This window comes from Cervus elaphus, chromosome 13 (assembly GCF_910594005.1).
Source record: "Cervus elaphus chromosome 13, mCerEla1.1, whole genome shotgun sequence".
In the NCBI taxonomy this organism is placed as follows: domain Eukaryota; kingdom Metazoa; phylum Chordata; class Mammalia; order Artiodactyla; family Cervidae; genus Cervus; species Cervus elaphus.
In genome coordinates, this window is record NC_057827.1 from 32,914,987 (window position 1) to 32,934,375 (window position 19,389).

At 40.9% G+C, this 19,389-nt stretch overlaps 1 protein-coding gene across 2 annotated transcripts in view; it reads right to left on the minus strand.

Annotated features, from left to right (window-relative positions):
• Positions 1-19,389, minus strand: part of LOC122706945 (neuronal acetylcholine receptor subunit alpha-7) — a 141,048-nt gene that overhangs the window by 13,823 nt on the left and 107,836 nt on the right. Inside the window, exons 5-6 of one of the 2 annotated variants that reach the window (XM_043922549.1) lie at positions 12,357-12,436; positions 7,799-7,966 (exon numbers count right to left, since the gene is read on the minus strand). In XM_043922549.1, the coding sequence (XP_043778484.1) occupies positions 7,799-7,966; positions 12,357-12,436 (248 nt within the window). The remainder of the gene's footprint in view (positions 1-7,798; positions 7,967-12,356; positions 12,437-19,389) is intronic. The other variant, XM_043922550.1, reaches the window with a different exon arrangement.

Below are 19,389 nucleotides of genomic sequence, written 5' to 3' on the forward strand. Positions count from 1 at the left end.
AACAAACTGGCAGATTTGTTTTTTTGGACTGCAGATTATATGATCTATTTAGTTTTTGTCACTTTATTTAACTGAAGGATAATTGCTTTACAGAATTTTGTTGTTTTATGTCAAACATCAACAATAATCAACCATAGGTACACCCATATCCCCTCCCTCCCGAACCTCCCTCCCATCCCCCTCCCCATCCTACCCTTCTAGATTGTCACAGAGCCCTTGTTTGAGTTCCCTGAGTCATGTGGCAAATTCCCATTAGCTATCTACTTTATGTGTGGTATTGTAAATTTCCATGTTACTCTCTCCATACATCTCACCCTCTCCCTCCTCCCCTCCCCCCATGTCCATAGGTCTGTTCTCTATGTCTGTTTCTCCATTGCTGCCCTTAAAATTATTTCATCAGTGCCATCTTTCTAGATTCCATATATATGTGTAAGTATATGATATTTATATTTCTCTTTCTGACTTACATCGCTCTGTATAATAGGCTCTAGGTTCATCCACCTCATTAGAACTGACTCAAATGCATTCCTTTTTACAGCTGAGTGGTACTCCACTGTATATATGTACCATAGCTTCTTGATTCATTCATCTGTCAATGGATATCTAGGTTGCTTCCATGCTCTAGCTATTGTAAATAGTGCTGCAATGAACAATGGGGTACATGTGTCTTTTTCAATCTTGGTTTCCTCAGGGTATATGTCTAGAAGTGGGATTGCTGGGTCATATGGTGGTTTTATTTCTAGTTTTTTAAGGAATCTCCATACTGTCTTCCATAGTGGCTGTATTAATTTACATTCCTACCAGCAATGCAAGAGGGTTCCCTTTCTTCATGCCCTCTCCAGCCATTTATTGTTTGTAGACTTTTTGATGATGGCCATTTTGACTGATGTGAGGTGGTATCTCATTGTAGTTTTGATTTGCGTTTCTCTAATAATGAGTGATATTGAGCATCCTTTCATGTGTTAGCCATCTTTATGTCTTCTTTGGAGAAATGTCTATTTAGATCTTTTTCCCACTTTCTGACTGGATTGTTTGTTTTTCTGGTATTGAGTTGTATGAGCTGCTTGTATATTTTGGAAATTAATCCTTTGTCAGTTGTTTCCTTTGCTATTACTTTCTCTCACTCTGAGGGCTGTCTTTTCACCTTGTTTGTAGTTTCATCTGGTGTGCAGAAGTTTCTAAGTTTAATTTAGTCCCACTTGTTTATTTTTGTTTTTATTTCCACTACTCTAGGAGGTGGGTCATAGAAGATCTTGCTTTGATTTATGGCAATGAGTGTTCTGCCTATGTTTTCTTCTAAGAGTTTTATAGTTTCTGGCCTTACATTTAGGTCTTTGATCCACTTTGAGCTTATCTTTGTGTATGGCATTAGGAAGTGTTCTAATTTCATTCTTTTACAAGTAGCTGTCCAATTTTCCCAGCACCACTTACTGAAGAGGCTATCTTTGCCCCGTTGTATATTCTTGCCTCCTTTATAAAAAATAAGGTACCCATAGGTGTGTGGGTTTATCTCTGGGCTCTCTATCTTGTTCCATTGGTCTCTATTTGTGTTTTGTGCCAGTACCAAACTGTCTTGATGACTGTAGCTTTGTAGTATAATCTGAAGTCAGGAAGGTTGATTCCTCTAGCTCCATTCCTCTTTCTCAAGACTGCTTTGGCTATTTAGGGTCTTGTGTTTCCATATGAATTGTGAAATTTTTGGTTCTAGTTCTGTGAAAAAAATGCCATTAGTAATTTGATAGGGATCATACTGAATCTGTAGATTGTGTTTGGTAGTATTGTCATTTTCACAATATTGATTCTTCCTACCTAGGAACATGGACCATCTCTCCATCTATTTATGTTGTCTTTGATTTATTTCATCAGTGTCTTATAATTTTCCATATATAGTTCTATGTTTCCTTAGGTAGGTTTATCCCCAAATATTTTATTCTTTTGGTTGCAATGGTGAATGGGATTGATTCCTTAATTTTTCTTTTGGATTTTTCATTATTAGTATACAGGAATGTTAGTGATTTCTGTGTATTGACCTTGCATCTTGTGACTTTGCTGAATTCACTGATTAGCTCTAGTAATATTCTGATAGTTTCTTTAGGGTTTTCTATGTACAGTATCATGCCATCTGCAAACAGTGAGAGTTTTACGTCTTCTTTTCCAATCTGGATTCTTTTTATTTATTCTTTTTCTTCTCTGATTCTCATAGCGAGGACTTCCAAAACTATGTTGAATAACAGTGGTGAGAGTGGACACCCTTGTCTTGTTCCTGATCTTAGAGGGAATGCTTTTAGTTTTTCGCCACTGAGAACAGTGTTTGTTGTGGGCTTATCATATATTGCCTTTACTATGTTGAGGTAGGTTCCTTCTATGTCCATTTTTTTGAAGTGCTTTTTAATCATAAATGGATGCTGAATATTACTGAAGGCTTTTTATGCATCTATTGAATGATCATATGGTTTTTTATCTTTCAACTTGTTAATACAGTATATCACATTGATTGATTTGTGTATATTGAAGAATCCTTGCATCCCTGAAATAAACCCGACTTGATCATGGTGCATCAGCTTTTTAATGTGTTGTTGAATTCTGTTTGCTAGAATTTTGTTGAGGATTTTTGCATCTATGTTCATCAGTGATACTGGTCTGTAATTTTCTTTTTTTGTGTTGTCTTTGTCTGGTTTTGGTATCTGGGTGATTGTGGCCTCATAGAATGAGTTTGGAAATGTTCCTTCCTCTGTAATTTTTTGGAAGAGTTTCAGAAAAATAGTCATTAGCTCCTCTCTGAATGTTTGAGAGAATTTTCCTATCAAGCCATCTTGCCTTGGGCTTTAGTTTTTCGGGGAGATTTTTGATCACAGTTTTGATTTCAGCATTTTTAATTGGCTTCTTCATAATATCTATTTCTTCTTGGTTCAGTCTTGGGAAGTTGAACTTTTCTAAGAATCTGTCCATTTCCTCTATGTTGTCCATTTTATTAGCATGTAGTTGCTCATAATATTTGCTTATGATCCTTTGTGTTTCTATGTTATCTGTTGTAAACTCTTCTTTTCCATTTCTAATTTTATTTTTCTCCCTTTGTTTCTTCACGAGTCTGGCTAGTGGTCTGTCAATTTTATTTATCTTCTCAAAGAACCAGCTTTTAGTTTTACTAATCTTTGTTATGTTTCCTACATTTCTTTGTCATTTATTTCTGCTCTGATCTTTATGATTCCTTTCCTTCCATTGACTTTGGGGTTTTTTTGTCCTTCTTTTTCCAGCTGCTTTAGATATAGAGTTAGGTTGTCTGTTTGATGCTTTTCTTGTTTGGACTTGTAGGACTGTATTGCTATAAACTTCCCTCTTAGAACTGCTTTTGCTAAATCCCATCATGTTTTCATTGTCATTAGTTTCTAGGAATCTTTTGATTTCCCTTCTTCTTTCTTCAGTAACCTCTTTGTTAGTTGGTAATGTATTATTTAATCTCCATGAGTTTGTGGGGTTTTTTTGCAGTTTTTTTTTTCCTGCTGTTGATATCTAGTCTCATAGCATTGTTATAAAAAAAATGCTTGATATGATTTCAATGTTCTTAAATTTACTGAGGCTTGATTTCTGGCCCAAGATGTGGTCTATCCTGGAGAATGGTCCATGTGCACTTGAGAAGAAAGTGTATTCTTTCTTTATTTTGATGGAAAGCCCTGAAGATATCAATTAGGTCCATTTGGTCTAATGTTTCATTTAAGGTTTGTGTTTCCTTATTGATTCCCTTTTGATGATCTGTCCATTGGTGTAAGAGAGGGTGTTAAAGTCCCCTACTAGTATTGTGTTACTCTCGATTTCCCCTTATACCTGTTAGCACTTGCCTTATGTACTGAGGTGCTCCTATGTTGGGTACATAAATATTTACAATTGCAATGTCTTGGATTGATCCCTTGATCATTATGTAGTATCCTTCTTTATCTCATAATATTCTTTATTTTAAAGCCTATTTTGTCTGAAATAACGATTGCCACTCTGGCTTTCTTTTGATTTCCATTCACATGGAATATCTTTTTCCATCCTTTTACTTTCAGTCTGTATGTGTCTCAAGGTCTGAAGTGGGTCTCTTGTAGGCAGTATATATATGGGTCTTGCTTTTGTATCCATTCAGTCAGTCTGTATCTTTTGGCTGGTGCATTTAATCCATTTACATTTAAGGTAATTACTGATACATCTATTCCTATTGTGGAGAAAGAAATGGCAACCCACTCCAGGATTCTTGCCTTGGAAATTCCATGGACAGAGGAGCCTGGCAGACTGTAGTCCATGGAATCACAAACAGTCAGATGCAACTGAGTGACTAAACAGCATATTCTTTTGGCACTATCCTAATCATTTGAGGTTTGTTTTTGTAGTTTTTTTCCTTTCTCTTGTGTTTACTGGCTGTGTAAGTCCTTTTAGTATTTGTTGTAAGGCTGGTTTGGTGGTGCTAAATTCTCTTAACTTTTGCTTGTCTGTGAAGCTTTTGATTTATTCATCAATTTTGAATGAGATTTTTGCCAGGTATAGTAATATTGGCTGGAGATTTTTTTTCCTTCAGTACTTTAAATATATCCTGCCATTCCCTTCTGGCCTGCAGAGTTTCTGCTGAAAGATCCACTGTTAATCATATGGGTTTTCCCTTGTGTGTTACTTGTTGCCTTTCCCTTGCTGCTTTTAATATTCTTTGTTCTTAATCTCTGGTAGCTTTATTAATATGTGTCTTGATGTGCTTCTCTTTGGGTTTATCCTATAAGGGACTCTCTGCACTTGTTGGACTTGACTATTTTCTATTCCATGGTGGGGAAGTTTTCAACTATCAGTTCAGTTCAGTTCAGTCGCTCAGTCGTGTCCGACTCTTTGCGACCCCATGAACCACAGCACACCAGGCCTCCCTGTCCATCACCAACTCCCGGAGTCCACCCAAACCCATGTTCATCAAGTCGGTGATGCCATCCAACCATCTCATCCTCTGTTGTCCCCTTCTCCTCCTGCCCTCAATCTTTCCCAGCATCAGGGTCTTTTCAAATGAGTCAGCTCTTCACAATCAGGTGGCCAAAGTATTGGAGTTTCAGCTTCAACATCAGTCCTTCCAATGAACACCCAGGACTGATCTCCTTTAGGATGGACTATAATTTCTTCAAAAATGTTCTCAGTGCCCTTCTTTTCTTCTTCTTCTTCCTCTGGGACTCCTATAACTCAAATGTTGGTGCATTTAATATTTTCCCAAAGGTCTCTGAGGCTATCCTCAATTCTTTTAATTCTTTTTCCTTTATTCTGCTCCTCAGCAGTTATTTCCACCTTTCTATCTTCCAGCTCACTCATTCATTCTTCTCCCTCAGTTATTCTGCTAGTGGTTCCTTCTGGAGTATTTTTAATTTCAGTAATTGTGTTATTCATCTCTATTTGCTTATTCTTAATTTCTTCTATGTCTTTGGTGATTGTTTTAACTGTGTTAATTGTATCTTGCATTTTCTCCATTCTATTTTCAAGTCTTTGGAGCATCTTTACTATCCTTATTCTGAATTCTCTTTCAGGCAGACTGCTTATTTCCTCTTCACTGATTGGCCTTGTGAGTTTCTACCTTGTTCTTTCATTTGTGCTGTATTTTTCTGTCTTTTCATTTTTTTGTTCTAACTTGCTCCACTTGAGGTCTCCTTTTCTTAGGCTTTAGGGTTGTATTCCTTCTTCCTTTTGGTTTTTGCCCTTTGAGGGAAAAGCTGGTTGAGTAATTTGTGTTGACTTCTTTTTAGGGGTAACTTGTGCCTGTTCTAGCGGGAGGAGATCAAGCAGATCAGGCAGGTAATTACAGAAATATTGGGACATATACACACACTACCACACACATAGTTATAACCAAAGTATTCTGAAGAAGAGCACAGGAGATTGACTTGGTGAGCAGGGGAAACCAAAAGTGATATTGACCAATTAAAAGCAGAGCTAACTAATGCTCAATCTGGAAAACTGGGCCTGAGCAGAGTACCAACTGAGGAATATAGCAAAGAGAGCTCAACAATTTAACTTACTTGGTGAAAAAAGAAAGTGTGTAGGAAAAAACAGAGAAGAAAAAAAGAGAAAAATTAAGAAAGAGAAGGGAGAGAAAAGACAAAAGAAAGGGGTGGAAAAGAGGGTTAAAAAGAGAGAGAAGAGAAAAAATAGAAAAGCAAAGATAAACGGTTGTATGTGAAAAAGATTTATATACATTCAGGAATAGCTACAGCTGGTAAAGAACTATAAAGAAAAGCAGTTGAATATATCAAAAACAAAATCAGAAACATCACCAAAAGAAAAAAAGGTAAAAAAGAAAAAAAATCTTAAATGATTTTTTTTTTTTTAATGAGAAAAACAAAGAGGAAAAGCACACTTCTTTTCTAGGTGTGGAAAACCACAGCACCACAAAACGCTAATGTGAAGGTAGAAGTAGGCAGGGGGAATAAACAGTGTGATTTATAACAAAAGAAAAGTTCTCAAGGTCATAGTTCTTCTTGGTTGTGGAGTCTGCTCCCATAGATGGTGTTGGATTAGTGTCCTGTGTTTTCCTGGTTGGGGGTGCTTGTGCCTGTGTTCTGGTTGACGGAGCTGGATTTCATCTCTCTGAAGGGTGGTGCAGTGTCCAATAGTAGGTTTTGGGGTGTCTATGGGTTTAATATGTCTTTGGGGAGTACTTCTGGCTTTCACAGTGTTAGACGTGTCTATTTCTGCAACCGTGTCAAAGTGGCCCTCTCAACATAGCTTCACTGCTGAACTGGCAGATTTTTTATGTATTTGAATTACACATGCTACTGACTGAATGTGTCGCCCCAAAGTTCACATGCTGAAATCCTAACCTCCATAGTGATGGTTGTTTGGAGGTGAGGGCTTTAGGTGGTAATTAAGTTATAGAGGGAGCCTCAAGAATGGGATTAGTGCTCTTAAAAAAGGAACCCTAGAGAGATCTCCTGTCCCTTTTGCCATGCGAGGACACAGCCTGAAGACAGTGGTCTATGAACCAGGAAGCAGGTCCTCACCAGACACTGAGTCTGCCAACCCACTGATCTTGAACCCTTACTCTCCCAACTATGAGAAATAAATGTCTGTTGTTTATAAGCCACCTGGTCTATGGCATTCTGTTACAATAGCCAGAATGGACTAAGACACCATGATTATAAATAACACACTGTAACTGTGAAGTCGCTTCAGTCGTGTCCGACTCTATGCGACCCCATAGACGGCAGCCCACCAGGCTTCCCCGTCCCTGGGATTCTCCAGGCAAGAACACTGGAGTGGGTTGCCATTTCCTTCTCCAATGCATGAAAGTGAAAAGTGAAAGTGAAGTCGCTTAGTCATGTCTAACTCTTAGCGACCCCATGGACTGCAGCCCACCAGGCTCCTCCGTCCATGGGATTTTCCAGGCAAAAGTACTGGAGTGGGGTGCCACTGCCTTCTCCAATACACTGTAAACTCAATACCATTATAAACATAATTATTGTTTTTATATTTAAATCATTAAATACAGGTTCTCATCAACTGTAATTTGCTGTCCCACCTGATTTTAGAGATGAAACAGATCTGAGTGATATACAGATGCCCATACTTGCATTGATCTTACCATAACTGCAAGTTCCTCATGGAAAGCACTGAATTTTCCAATTGTTTTTGTGTGTGTGTGTCTAATCCTAGAGCTCTCAGTAAATCATGGAGAATGCTGCAGGGTTCAATAAATGCTCATGCTGAAAAGCAGAGTGGAAAATCCCAAACTTTTTAAGCCAGCACAGTAATAAAACAGCTTCCTTCTAGGTTGCCAGTATTGCCTCTTCGCTGGGCTTACCCACAAGGTCCCATTCTCCATTTGGGATATAGCCACTGATGTCTGCCTCCTGCATTTGCAGATCCAAGGACCACCCTCCATAAGACCAGGACCCAAACTTCAGTTTGCACTGCTGCACATCAAAGGGGAACCAGCGCACGTCAATGTAGCAGGAGCTCTTGAAGATGCCTACATGGGCAATAAGACAGACCAAGACCTGCGTTAGACACACAGCTGTCTTGCACTGTTGGCGGAAATGCAAATTGGTCCAGCCACTATGGAAACAGTACAGAGGCTCCTCAAAAAATTACAAATATAACTAAATATGACCTTGTAATCCCACTCCTGAATACACATCCAAAGGAAACCGGTATCTTAAAGAGCTATCTGCACCCCATATTTACTGCAGCATTACTCACAACAGTCAAGACATAGAAAACAATGTAAGTGTTTGTTGATGGATAAATAGATAAAATAAAATATATATGTATCTATACTTAAGTTTATATTGATTATATGCAATATAATATATTCTTGATTATTATTATTATTCAGCCTTTAAAAAGATGAAAATCTTGCCATTCGCAACAACATGGATGAACCTGGAGGACCTTATGCTGAGTGAAATAAGTCAGACACAGAAAGACACATCCTGTAAATATCATTTACATGAAGAATTTGAAAAAAATAAATTAGAACTCAGAAACAGAGAGCAGAATAGTGGTTGCCAAGGGCTGGAGGGCGGCGGAAATGGGGGAGAAGTTGATCAAAGGGTACAAACTTTCAGTTGTAAGAGGAGGATTCACTGTGAGTATCTAATATATAGCACCGTGACTACAGTTAATATTTCAAGTATGCCTGAAATTAACTATGTGAGGTGATGGGTATGTTGATTAATCTGATCGTGGAAATAAATGGTTTCACAACATGTATGCATATGGGTGTGTGTGTGTGTGTATACATATCATACACACACACACAGATATACACGCATTCATGCTAAGTCACTTCAGTCGTGTCCAACTGTTTGCAACTCTATAGATTGTAGCCTGCCAGGGATTCCTGTCCATGGGATTCTGGAGTAGGTTCCCATGCCCTCCTCCAAGGGATCTTCCCAACCCAGGGATCGAACCTATATATATAATACTTATATATGTGATATATATATATACATATATACACACACACATATGTATATATGTATCCATACATATATGTATGTTTGTGTGTATATGTATGTGTATATATGTGTGAATGTATATATGATATATATATTACAATTTCATTTGTCAACTACACCTCAATAATGCTGGGAAAAAAAATGCACAGCAATTCCTTGGTCTCCATCTCATACACTGTTCATAATACACATAGCCTGCTCTTCATGGAGTGAAACTCTTGCCAGCCTGATCAAAGGTTGGCAAGTTAAATGATGCATCATTATGGATACTCTGCATGTCTCAGGATCAATGCTCTGTGCATATCCCCTGGACCATTTGTGCTCCCTTTAAGAGGAGGAGGAGGTGTGGATACCAGGGTCTCTCACCTGGGTGTGACCAAAGAGGCTTCAGTCCATTCTGCCCACCCAAACTGTAGCTAGACCTGTCCAGAACAAGCTGGGTCTTTTTGGAAAAATCTCTAGAAAAGAAGTTGAGCTGAGGCTTTAGTGTCTTTTACATTTCAAAGACTACACTGACATTTTCTATTTTGAGAGATTTCTGTGCAAAAAATTAAATGTTCTGTAAACTTTCTCATGCCATGCACGTGCATCTCCAAATTCTAAACAGTAAGAGACATATAAAGAATGTTAAAAAATCCAATACAAGCTGATAAAAATAATGAAGAGCATAGAAACAGACTCTGAAAGGTGTGTGTGTGTGTGTGTGTGTGTGTGTGTGTGTGTGTGTGTGTTTGGTGAGGAGTGGAAGGAGCATTTCCTTTATGTTAAAAATTCAGGAAATATTTGGTTTATCTAGAAATATATGTGGAAGATAATTTTAATTCGCTTGAATTCTAGATTCAGAATAAAAACTAACAGGTTTTAGTTGAGGAGGTAGTGTTTGGACAAAAATTAGAATTTCCACTGAAAAGAAGGACATGACAAGTTGGCAGTGAGCTTCCCAGCACATCACTGAGATAAGCCCACTCCAGTGGGCTTTTATGCCCATTTATGCCCAAGTGCTCCCTGCTGCCCAGAGAAGGACCAGAATGCAGTGATGGCACAAACAGCTAAGGGTCCCAGTGTTCTCAGGGACAGGGCAGGTGCTCTATAAATCTTCTACCAAATTAAAAAAAAAAAAGTGAATGGAGGAAGGGACTCAGGGACCCCCTCACCCACAACCAAACTGAAAAGATAATAAATTTCCTGTCTCCTCAAGTCTCTTTAAATGGGATTTGCAGCATCACAGCCAATGTACGCAGGAATCTGGAAGTCATTACAGACACTGCCCTCTCATTACTGGGCTGGAAATCCTGAAACCCTCACTGCTGGTGGAAAATGAACTCTGTAACTGTAATATTCCATTTCTATGAAACGACCAGAAAAAGAGATTCTCTAGAGACAGAAAGCAGGTCAGTGGTTGCCGGCGGCTGGCAGTGAGGGTGGGGATTAACTGCAAACAGGCAAAAGGGATCTTCAGGGGGGTGATGGGAAATGTTCTAGAACTAGATTGCAGTCGTGGTCCTACACCTCTGTGAATTTACTAAACATCATTGAATCATGTACTTAAAATGGGTCAGGTGTATGATATGTAATTTATAATACAAATCAATAATGTCATTTATAATACCTTAATAATGCTGTTAAAAGATAAAAATGTGACAGGGGAAAAAAAGTCATTTGATAACCAAGTCTATTTCAAAGCTTGCACTTGAAACACCTTTTGCTTGTTCAGTTGCTTGAGCAGAGCAGCTTCCCAGACAGGTCTACATGACCCCAGGAACAGGCTTGCTGCCCTGAACCAGACTGCCCTGAACCAGACTGCCCCACACTCTCCAGCCAGGGTAGGGGTGACTCCGACAGTCAAAGCTCAGGGTACCCTCCTGACGGATTCCAGGGGCCGTGGAGGCTGGGACACAGGTACGGGGACACAGGACTCATGGGCCAGGAGTGCTGCTCCTGTGGCTGAAAACGGCCCCAACCTTCAATACAACTCACAGCCCCATATTCTTCTACATGGATGACTACTAGAGATCATTTTCCAAAATAGCTCTCATGATAAAAGATGCAACTTCTAGGCCTGCTGTAAAAGAGTGTACCAGTGATGGAAGACCCTCTCCGAGCTCTGTGTTAGGAAGAAGGTTTGCAAGGCCTGGGGGAGGCGAGGAGGGGTTGAGGAAGCAGCAAGGAAGCACAAGCTATAAGACAGAAAACCTGAAAGTCTGAAGTCCTTCCATCTCCGCAGACAACAGTGGATGGTGTTGGCCTGTGACAGGTTCATTCCCTCACGCATTTGTTTACCTCCACGTGGGCCAGGCCCCTGGTTGATGAGTGGTGGTTCTAATGGGAATAAACACAGATCCTTCCTTTGGGGTACTTACCCTCTGTTAACCCAGAAGAGCACAAAAACCACCACCCAGTAGGCAAAGCCAGCTCTACTGTGAGCGCTGTGTGTGTATGTGTGTGTGTGTGTGCGCGCGTGCGTGCACGCAATATGCAGTGTGTGTAGTGTGTGGTGTGCTTTTGTGTGATGTGTCTATTTGTGTGGTGTGTGTATGTATGTGTATGGTGGGTAATGTGTATGCATGTGTGGGGAGGTGTGTGTGTTATGCAGTATGTGTGTGTGGTATGTGGGCTGGTGATGAGGTGGGAGGTGGCTGCAGGCTGCCTGGGAGCAGGAAGTTAAACAAACAGTTGCAGTAGGGGAAATAACTCTGGGAAAGAACATGTGAAAAACCATCCAGAAGGTTTTTTAAAAATCTGTTAGTATCTCAAGGCGATGAAGCCCAAAACTCCCACCACATGGCTACTCGTGAATGGCCCAGGGCCCTGCAAACTGATAGGAATGACAGGCTGGTGAGACGAGATTTATCCATCGGCTGCCTGAGAAGGAAAGACATGCTTTCAGGAAGAACTCGTCGGATCTCATCTCCAACCAGTGAGATGCGCTGGGCTTTACTATGCACACTCAAGAAGCCAGTCCAGCAAGGTCAACATCTGGAGGGCAGCACCTGCCCAGGTATCCAGTGTAGTGGGAAGGAAAATTGGGGTTGCGAGGGAAGAAATGGCCGAGGAACTGGCTTGCAGATTGTAAGGAGGATGGGAATGACCTAACAAGGAACACTTGTTTTAGTTGTGGAAGAAATTTAAAGAACACAAGACAGACAATAAGGACAGAGGTCAGGTGTTGGCAAAGACAGCTTGAGCCATGATCCCAAGACAAAAAAACAGGAAGATGGCATTGCCAACATTCAGGGAATACACGGGGGCCTGGAGGAGAAGAAGGCAGGAGCAACAGGCGTGTGTGGTAGCTAAGGATGCCCAGAGCACAGAGCCAGCTGCTGCCCCTGGGGGCTCCACTGGGCACCCCAACCTCCCCCACACTGTCTAAATGCGGGGGACCAAGGGAGTGGTGCTTACCTGGAGGGAGGTACTGGCAGTGCCCAGAGGAATTCACTAGCACATTGGTGTGGAACGTAGCATCAAACCGTTCATCAGCACTAGAAAGAAGAGAAGGATCCGTAAGCCAAGCCGGCCAGGCAGTGGGTTCCCCAGGCCCTTGGGGTGGTTGTTCCCGCGGTCTGAGCAGCTCTGAAAAGGGCTGTTGCTTTCAGGTGGGGCAGCTGGCAGCAGTGTAAGAGCCCCACGTGGGGCTGACCTGGTAGGTCTTCCCAGAGGATAGGGGGATGGGGCCAATGCCCTCCTTCATTTCACAGGGACGTTGATTTTTTCCATATGCATGTTAAACAAAGCTCTTAGCAAAAATGAAACCTGAAGACAACTTAGGAGGACATTACAGATGAGACATTTCAATCTATCTGCAGGAGACAGAGTTGGGGGAAGCAAAGTGCCTCTCTATCAGCCCAGAAGAGTGGAATTTGGATCCACTGTATTCAGGGCTCTAGTGTCAGCCCCATGAATGGGTCCAAAGCTCAGATGGTGCTTGACAAATTCATCTTGAGTGACTGAGGCTGCAGATGCCCAGGGGAGCTGGGCAGCCTTTAGGGGTACCCGAATCCAGGACTGGTGATGACAGGTGGAGAGAACAGAATCAGGTTCAAGTTTAGATAAATGCACCCTACCCCACCCCTAGCCATGCTCAGAACCTCCTCCAGACAGCAGTGACCAACTCGGTTAAAAGAAGCACACAAAACAGGAAGGAAAAAATAATTAAGACCAAGAGCCCTTAATATCCAGGTCTTTCACTTTCTGTGTTCTGACACTTTGACACCTGGGGCCTTCCTGACCCTGGAGGGACTGTCCCCATCACCCCACTGCTCCAGATTAACCAATTCCTGGAGACAGCAAACAACTCAATCAGGTGAAAACCAACTAATCCAGAGCCCACACCCCAACTAGCTCCTTTATGGAGCTCTCATCTCCCGGCCACCATCCACCCACCCAGGGGTAGACACCAGACAAAGAGCAACAAGCCATATGCACCAGAGCCTGCTGAAAGCATTCCAAGTTCTAGCCATGCTTACCCTGCCTCACCACTTCCATTCTGTGGAAACCACAATAAAGCCTTTTAAGCACGTTTTCTCCCCAAGCCCTCTGCCTTCTGATTGACCCTGGTGCTTCCCTGTGTGGCCCTGTGTGGTGAGCAAGCCTCCTGTTTCTAGGGAACTGTGAGTATCTAATAAACTTCCTTCCTTCATCATTTCTGTGTCTGCATCTTACCATAACCTGATTAAAACATATCCTTAAAATACTGCCCTATGGGTGAATAAAAAGTAAACGGCCTTAAGAAAATGTAGGCAGCCAGTCATGGTACCAGCACCATGAGTTAAATTCCCCTCCTTTTAGTAACTGGAGGACCTCTGCTATGGGCTGCCCATGTCTCCAGAGCCTCTGCAGTCTTTTCTGTCTCCAGCATTCTCTAAAGGGGAAAGTCACCATCACGAGATGTCTGAGGACAGGCTTCATTGTGAGAGACACAGTCAAGAATAGAGACAAGAAAGATCCAAGAAGAAACTGTCAACGAAAGGAATGAAAAATCACCTCTTAAAAAAAGTAATACCCTCATAAAAATTCAAATGGATACTGCATTTAGAAAAACAGAGGGCAATATGGAAGTTAAAATATGACCTATGAAATACATCTTTAAAAATGAGTGGGAGGTTTGGCTGATAAGAATCACTGAGATGAAATATAGGACAAAAGGGATGAGGGTCTCAAAGTAAAGGCTGGGGAAGTTCACTCAACAGAAGTGGAGGAAACATCAGGGGAGTGGGAGGGAGAGAAATCACATGCACAACTTTTAGAGCTGAAAGAAACCCCTAAAGTATGAAGGCAAAAAAAGCTGTTTTCAAGAACATTCAGGTGTTTCTTATGTATATTTTCTTGGCCATGGACTTGATCATCAGCTCCAGAAAAATGAGGGTGAACACTAAAGAAGAAACAAACTTTCAGACTAAACTTAAAGATCCAGAAAAAGGATTTTCAGGATGAACTGTGTAGAGGGTCTAGCAAAAGGGTTGGGGGTCCAAATTACAGCAAGATATGAGGGGTCTCTGAAGAGTAAAGTGGATTCAGAGTAATGAACAGAAGAAACAACAAGCTGGAAAACACCACAGATTTGATTAAGGACTCATTATTTTAAAAATCTTTAAGTAAAAAACAGCACCAGAAACTTCAGGAAAAACTGGACAAGTAAGCTTTGGTTTGAAGATAAAAAATGTGATGATGCTGAAAGGAAGAAGACTAAGCTATGATAAAATGATAATCCTCTGAGATGAAGAAGGTCATATCCACTCCCTCAGTTGTAAACACATTCAGGGAGAGAGAAGGAGGAAGGCTCAAGATGTAAATATTCTTTGCTTGACAGCAGCCTGTACCCAAGTGTCCTCATGAGACACCAACAGTGACTGGTGCCAAACAGCTGAGCATGTGGGCCTTCACAAATTCACCCTGGATTTTACCCTGCTTTTTAAATTAGGGTCTCTGGAACTCCAAGATTCTGTGGAGGTGCTTCAGGCTTCTACAAGTGTTTGATTCCAAGTTTCTTTTCCTTGTGTTTCAAAATATGAATAAAAGTCCAAACACACTCAAACAATTGTTTTTAACATCTTAACTCTTCAGACACTCGATGTATTAATTAATTAACGTGGCCCGATTCACTACTTTACTGGGGAAAGTTTAGCTTAAGACTCCTCTTGCCATGAATATTACATGCATATGGAACTCTTGGAAATGAGTCACCCAGTAAAATTTCAGGTTGGCAGTACTACTCTATTAAAACAATTCGCATTTGGTCCTACAATTCCAGCATAGAACCTGCATCTGCCTTGACATCTCTTCCCACCTCTGTAGCAACAAAGGCAGAAAGCACAGTGCGATGCTGGCATAGCTTTACTCATTTTAAGCTTGGGTGTTATCTTGTCTAATTTTTATAGTTATAATAAAGACTGTGGGCAACTGTTAGTGATTAATTTTGGATGAAAAACATACACACAGCTCCTTCTTCATGGATTTGAATCAATTTAACTGAAGAGACTCTAGAGATCACAAGGAAAGTGGGTAAAAACAAGATAAAAATCTTGTTACCATTAGCAACAGCTTACCTTTGTGACTCTGTGATTTCTGAATATGGTTCAACCAAAATAGAACACTGAGATAAATGGAACTGTACCACTGTCATCATTATCAAAATTCAAATCTTAGTACTCATTGTGGAAGTTTTAGGTTCTTTCCCACAGGCAAATTGATTTTATATATAAATAATATAAATGTAATTCTGGTAATAATTATGTGCTAATACCACTTTATCTGTTTTCACCATTAGGGCTGGAGATAAACTTTGTTTGAAAAGGGGTCCTGTGCTAAAATCTGAGTCTGAAAATGGGAAGGGGATGAAAAGTCCCTGTGAAACACAAGTTACCAAAACTATGTCAAGGACCTGACAGGCGACAATATCAGGAATGTCCAGGACACAGGGCATCACAGCCTCTATAGCCAGCAGACTCTGGTCACCCTGGAGGCTGTGTGGGCCCATATAACTCAACTCATTTTCTTTCTCTGTGCTGGTGTACATAAGAAACCTTCTGTATTAAACTTTTAGGATCAAACATATATATTTTTTTCTTGACTACTGGAAAACAGGGTGTACCCTCAGAGCTTTTGACAACCCTGGCACACGGCTCTTCACTCCCCTCAAAAGCTCTACTCTCTGGCTGCTGTGGTCCCTGTCCAGCTAGTGATGGATAGATGAGCTTGCACTTAGTATGAAGAGAGCTCTGGGCACCCCCACCGAGAGGTGCTCATGGAGAGGGAGGGTTATTTAATCCCAATATTGAAGGTGCGGGTCCTACATCATCAGTCAGAGGACTTCTAGACGGGCTCTAAGGATGCGCAGAAGGCTCAAAAGTGGAAAGGTGAGCGTGTCACCAGCAGAAAGTGCAGTCTGGTCACATGCATGGAGGTAGACTGGACCAAGGGAGGCTTCACGAAGGTAAGGTGTGGTTGGAGCAGGGGTGAGTGAGATGCTGTCCTAGGCACTCACTCACTCAAGGCAAGTACTACAGGGGCTTGAGAGTAAACCACCAGTGGTGTGCCTGCAGGACCCAAGGGCCCATCCTTATGGGAGGATTTCAAACTGTGCTTCCAGATGTCCCAGCAGCACAGGCAGGCAGAGCCCAGGGGGCACAAGCAAACCCTGGTGGTCTGGGCCAAGATTGCTCCCTCCTCCTCATCCCCAGGGTGTAACACAGTGCCAGATCCGGCCCTGGGAAGTGCTCCTGGCACTGGAAGCAGAGCCCTCCAATCCCAGCTCCGTGCAACCTCTGCTTATCTGACCTGGCAGCACCGACCCCCACCTCTGAGCAAAAAACCCAGATTCAATACACTGCTGCCCAGAGCACACTGTGGGCTCCTGAGGTGAGGACTGTAATGAACAGGGTCTCGGGCACCATCAGACCTGTTTCCCCTGAGGTCACACGGTCCTCAAAAGACAGAAAGAGGGAGAGCAGAAAAGACAAAAATGATCTTAATTTTCCTAACACACAAAAAAATTATGATTACGTGATGAGGATAGAGATGTCAGTAATGCTACAGTGGCAATTACATCACAATATAAATGTGAATCAGGGATTCCCTGGTGACTCAGCGGTAAAGAATCTGCCTGCAATGCAGGAGCTGCAAGAGCTGCAGGTGGCGCAGGTTTGATGCCTGGGTGGAGAAGACCCCTGGAGGAGGATCTGGCAACCTACTCCAGTATTCCAGCCTGGAGAGAGGAGCCTGGCAGGCTACAGTCCATAGGGTCACAAAGCATCAGACACAACTGAAGTAACTTAGCACACAGCACATACATGTGTATCAAATCAACACACTGTACATGGTAAACATACAATATTTTACATATACCTCAATTATATCTCAATAAAATAATAAAATTTAAAATATTGTAAGAAAAAAGTATGTGAAGAAAAAAGAGGAAATCCATCTATCTCAAACAACTGTCAGTGGAAGGTGTCATTTATCTTAAATCTCTTAATTAAAAAAAAAGCTGCCAATTACATGTTAAGACACCACTGATGCCTAGATTTCAGAGGACAAGTATCTGCAGAGAAAAGATCAATTTTGTTTCAAAAACTAGTAGTTAAGTCCTTTATCTGGGTATTTTTATTTTGCTTTATATTTTATCCTAAAGTGTTACGACAGGTTCAAACTATAGCCATGTGACTTGTCATAGATTGTGACCAAAAAGTCTTGAGCAGAACTGAAATTTCTTGGTTGTTTGTACCTTTCAGAGATCCCAGGAGGCAGACATCTAGGCATTAGCAGGAGGCTTCCAGAAGAATTTATCAACATCTTTTCTTTAACCACCAATTTATATGTTACATGGTATACAACATGGATGTGATGATAACAATCAGATGTAACACTGGATAGATTATAACAATGTTGCAACAGTGTTATAAATAATATAACATAATAATGGATGCTTGCTCCTTGGAAGAAAAGTTATGACAAACCTAGACAGCATATTAAATAGCAGAGACACTACTTTGCAGACAAAGGTCCATATAGTCAAAGCTATGGTTTTTCCAGTGGTCATGTATGGATATGAGAGTTGGACCATAAAGAAGGCTGACTACTGAAGAATTTATGCTTTTGAACTGTGGTATTGGAGAAGACTCTTGAGAGTCCCTTGCACAGCAAGGAGATCAAACCAGTCCATCCTAAAAGAAATCAACCCTGAACACTCATTGGAAGGACTGATGCTGAAACTGAAGCTCCAATACTTTGGCCACCTGATGCAAAGTGTCGGCTCAATGGAAAAGACCCTGATGTTGGGAAAGATTGAAAGCAGGAGGACAGGGGGATGACAGAGGAAAAGATGGTTGGATGGCATCACCAACTCAATGGACATGAGTTTGAGCAAGCGCCAGGAGATGGTGCAGGATGAGGAAGCCTGGCATGCTGCAGTCCATGGGGTTGCAAAGAGTCAGACACAACTGACTCTTTGCAACTGTTATAAATAATATGGGATAAATGTTACCATGGAATATGTCAAGTTTCTGGGTTCCCAAGTTTGTTTCTTTATTAACAAAGGACTATTTCTGATCCAGGACAACATCATTTTAATCACTGCAACAGAATGGAAACATTGGTATTTGGCAGGCTAAATCCTCCAACTTTGTCCTTTGTTTAAAAATTATCTTACCTATTCCTTGGCCCTTTACTCATGTCCAATCCCATAAAGACTGAGTGAAGACTTCAGTTGGAATCACGTAAAATTTACAGACTAGTTTGGGAGATTTCAATATCTTTATGATATTGAGTTTTCCCAGAAATATATAACTCATCATTTATTTTGGTCTTAGATTTTTCAATTGACATTTTTTAACACCTGCAGATATTAGAAATAAGATTTGTTTAATTACATTTTCTAAATGTTGCAAGAGTAAAGATATACATTCATATTTTCATACTTGTATCCAAAATATTTTGTCTAGAGTCTCTAAGAGTTCTTCATGTAAAAAAGTCATATAGTCTGTGAATGATGATAATCTAGTTTGTTGCTATTTAGTCGCTAAGTCTTGTCTGACTCTCTGTGACCCCATGGACTGTAGCCCACCAGACTCTTCTGTCCATGGGATTTCCCAGGCAAGCATACTGGAGCAGGTTGCCATTCCCTTCTCCAGGGGATCTTCCCAACCCAGAAATTGAACTTGTGTCTCCAGCATTGCAGGTGGATTCTTTACCACTGAGACATATTCCTTTCTAATTCTCAATATTTTGTTCTTTTACTTTTCTTATTATTTAAATTCATACCATTATTAAAGATATTTTTAAGTGATCTTTATTTTGTTCTACATATAGAAACCTGAAATGTTTCACCATTAAATGATCTTTTGGTAAAGACCTTACTTCAGGTTACACAAGTTTTCTTCTATTTCACAAATGGGTATTAAATACTATCAATTGATTTTTCTCTAACTACCAAGATGAT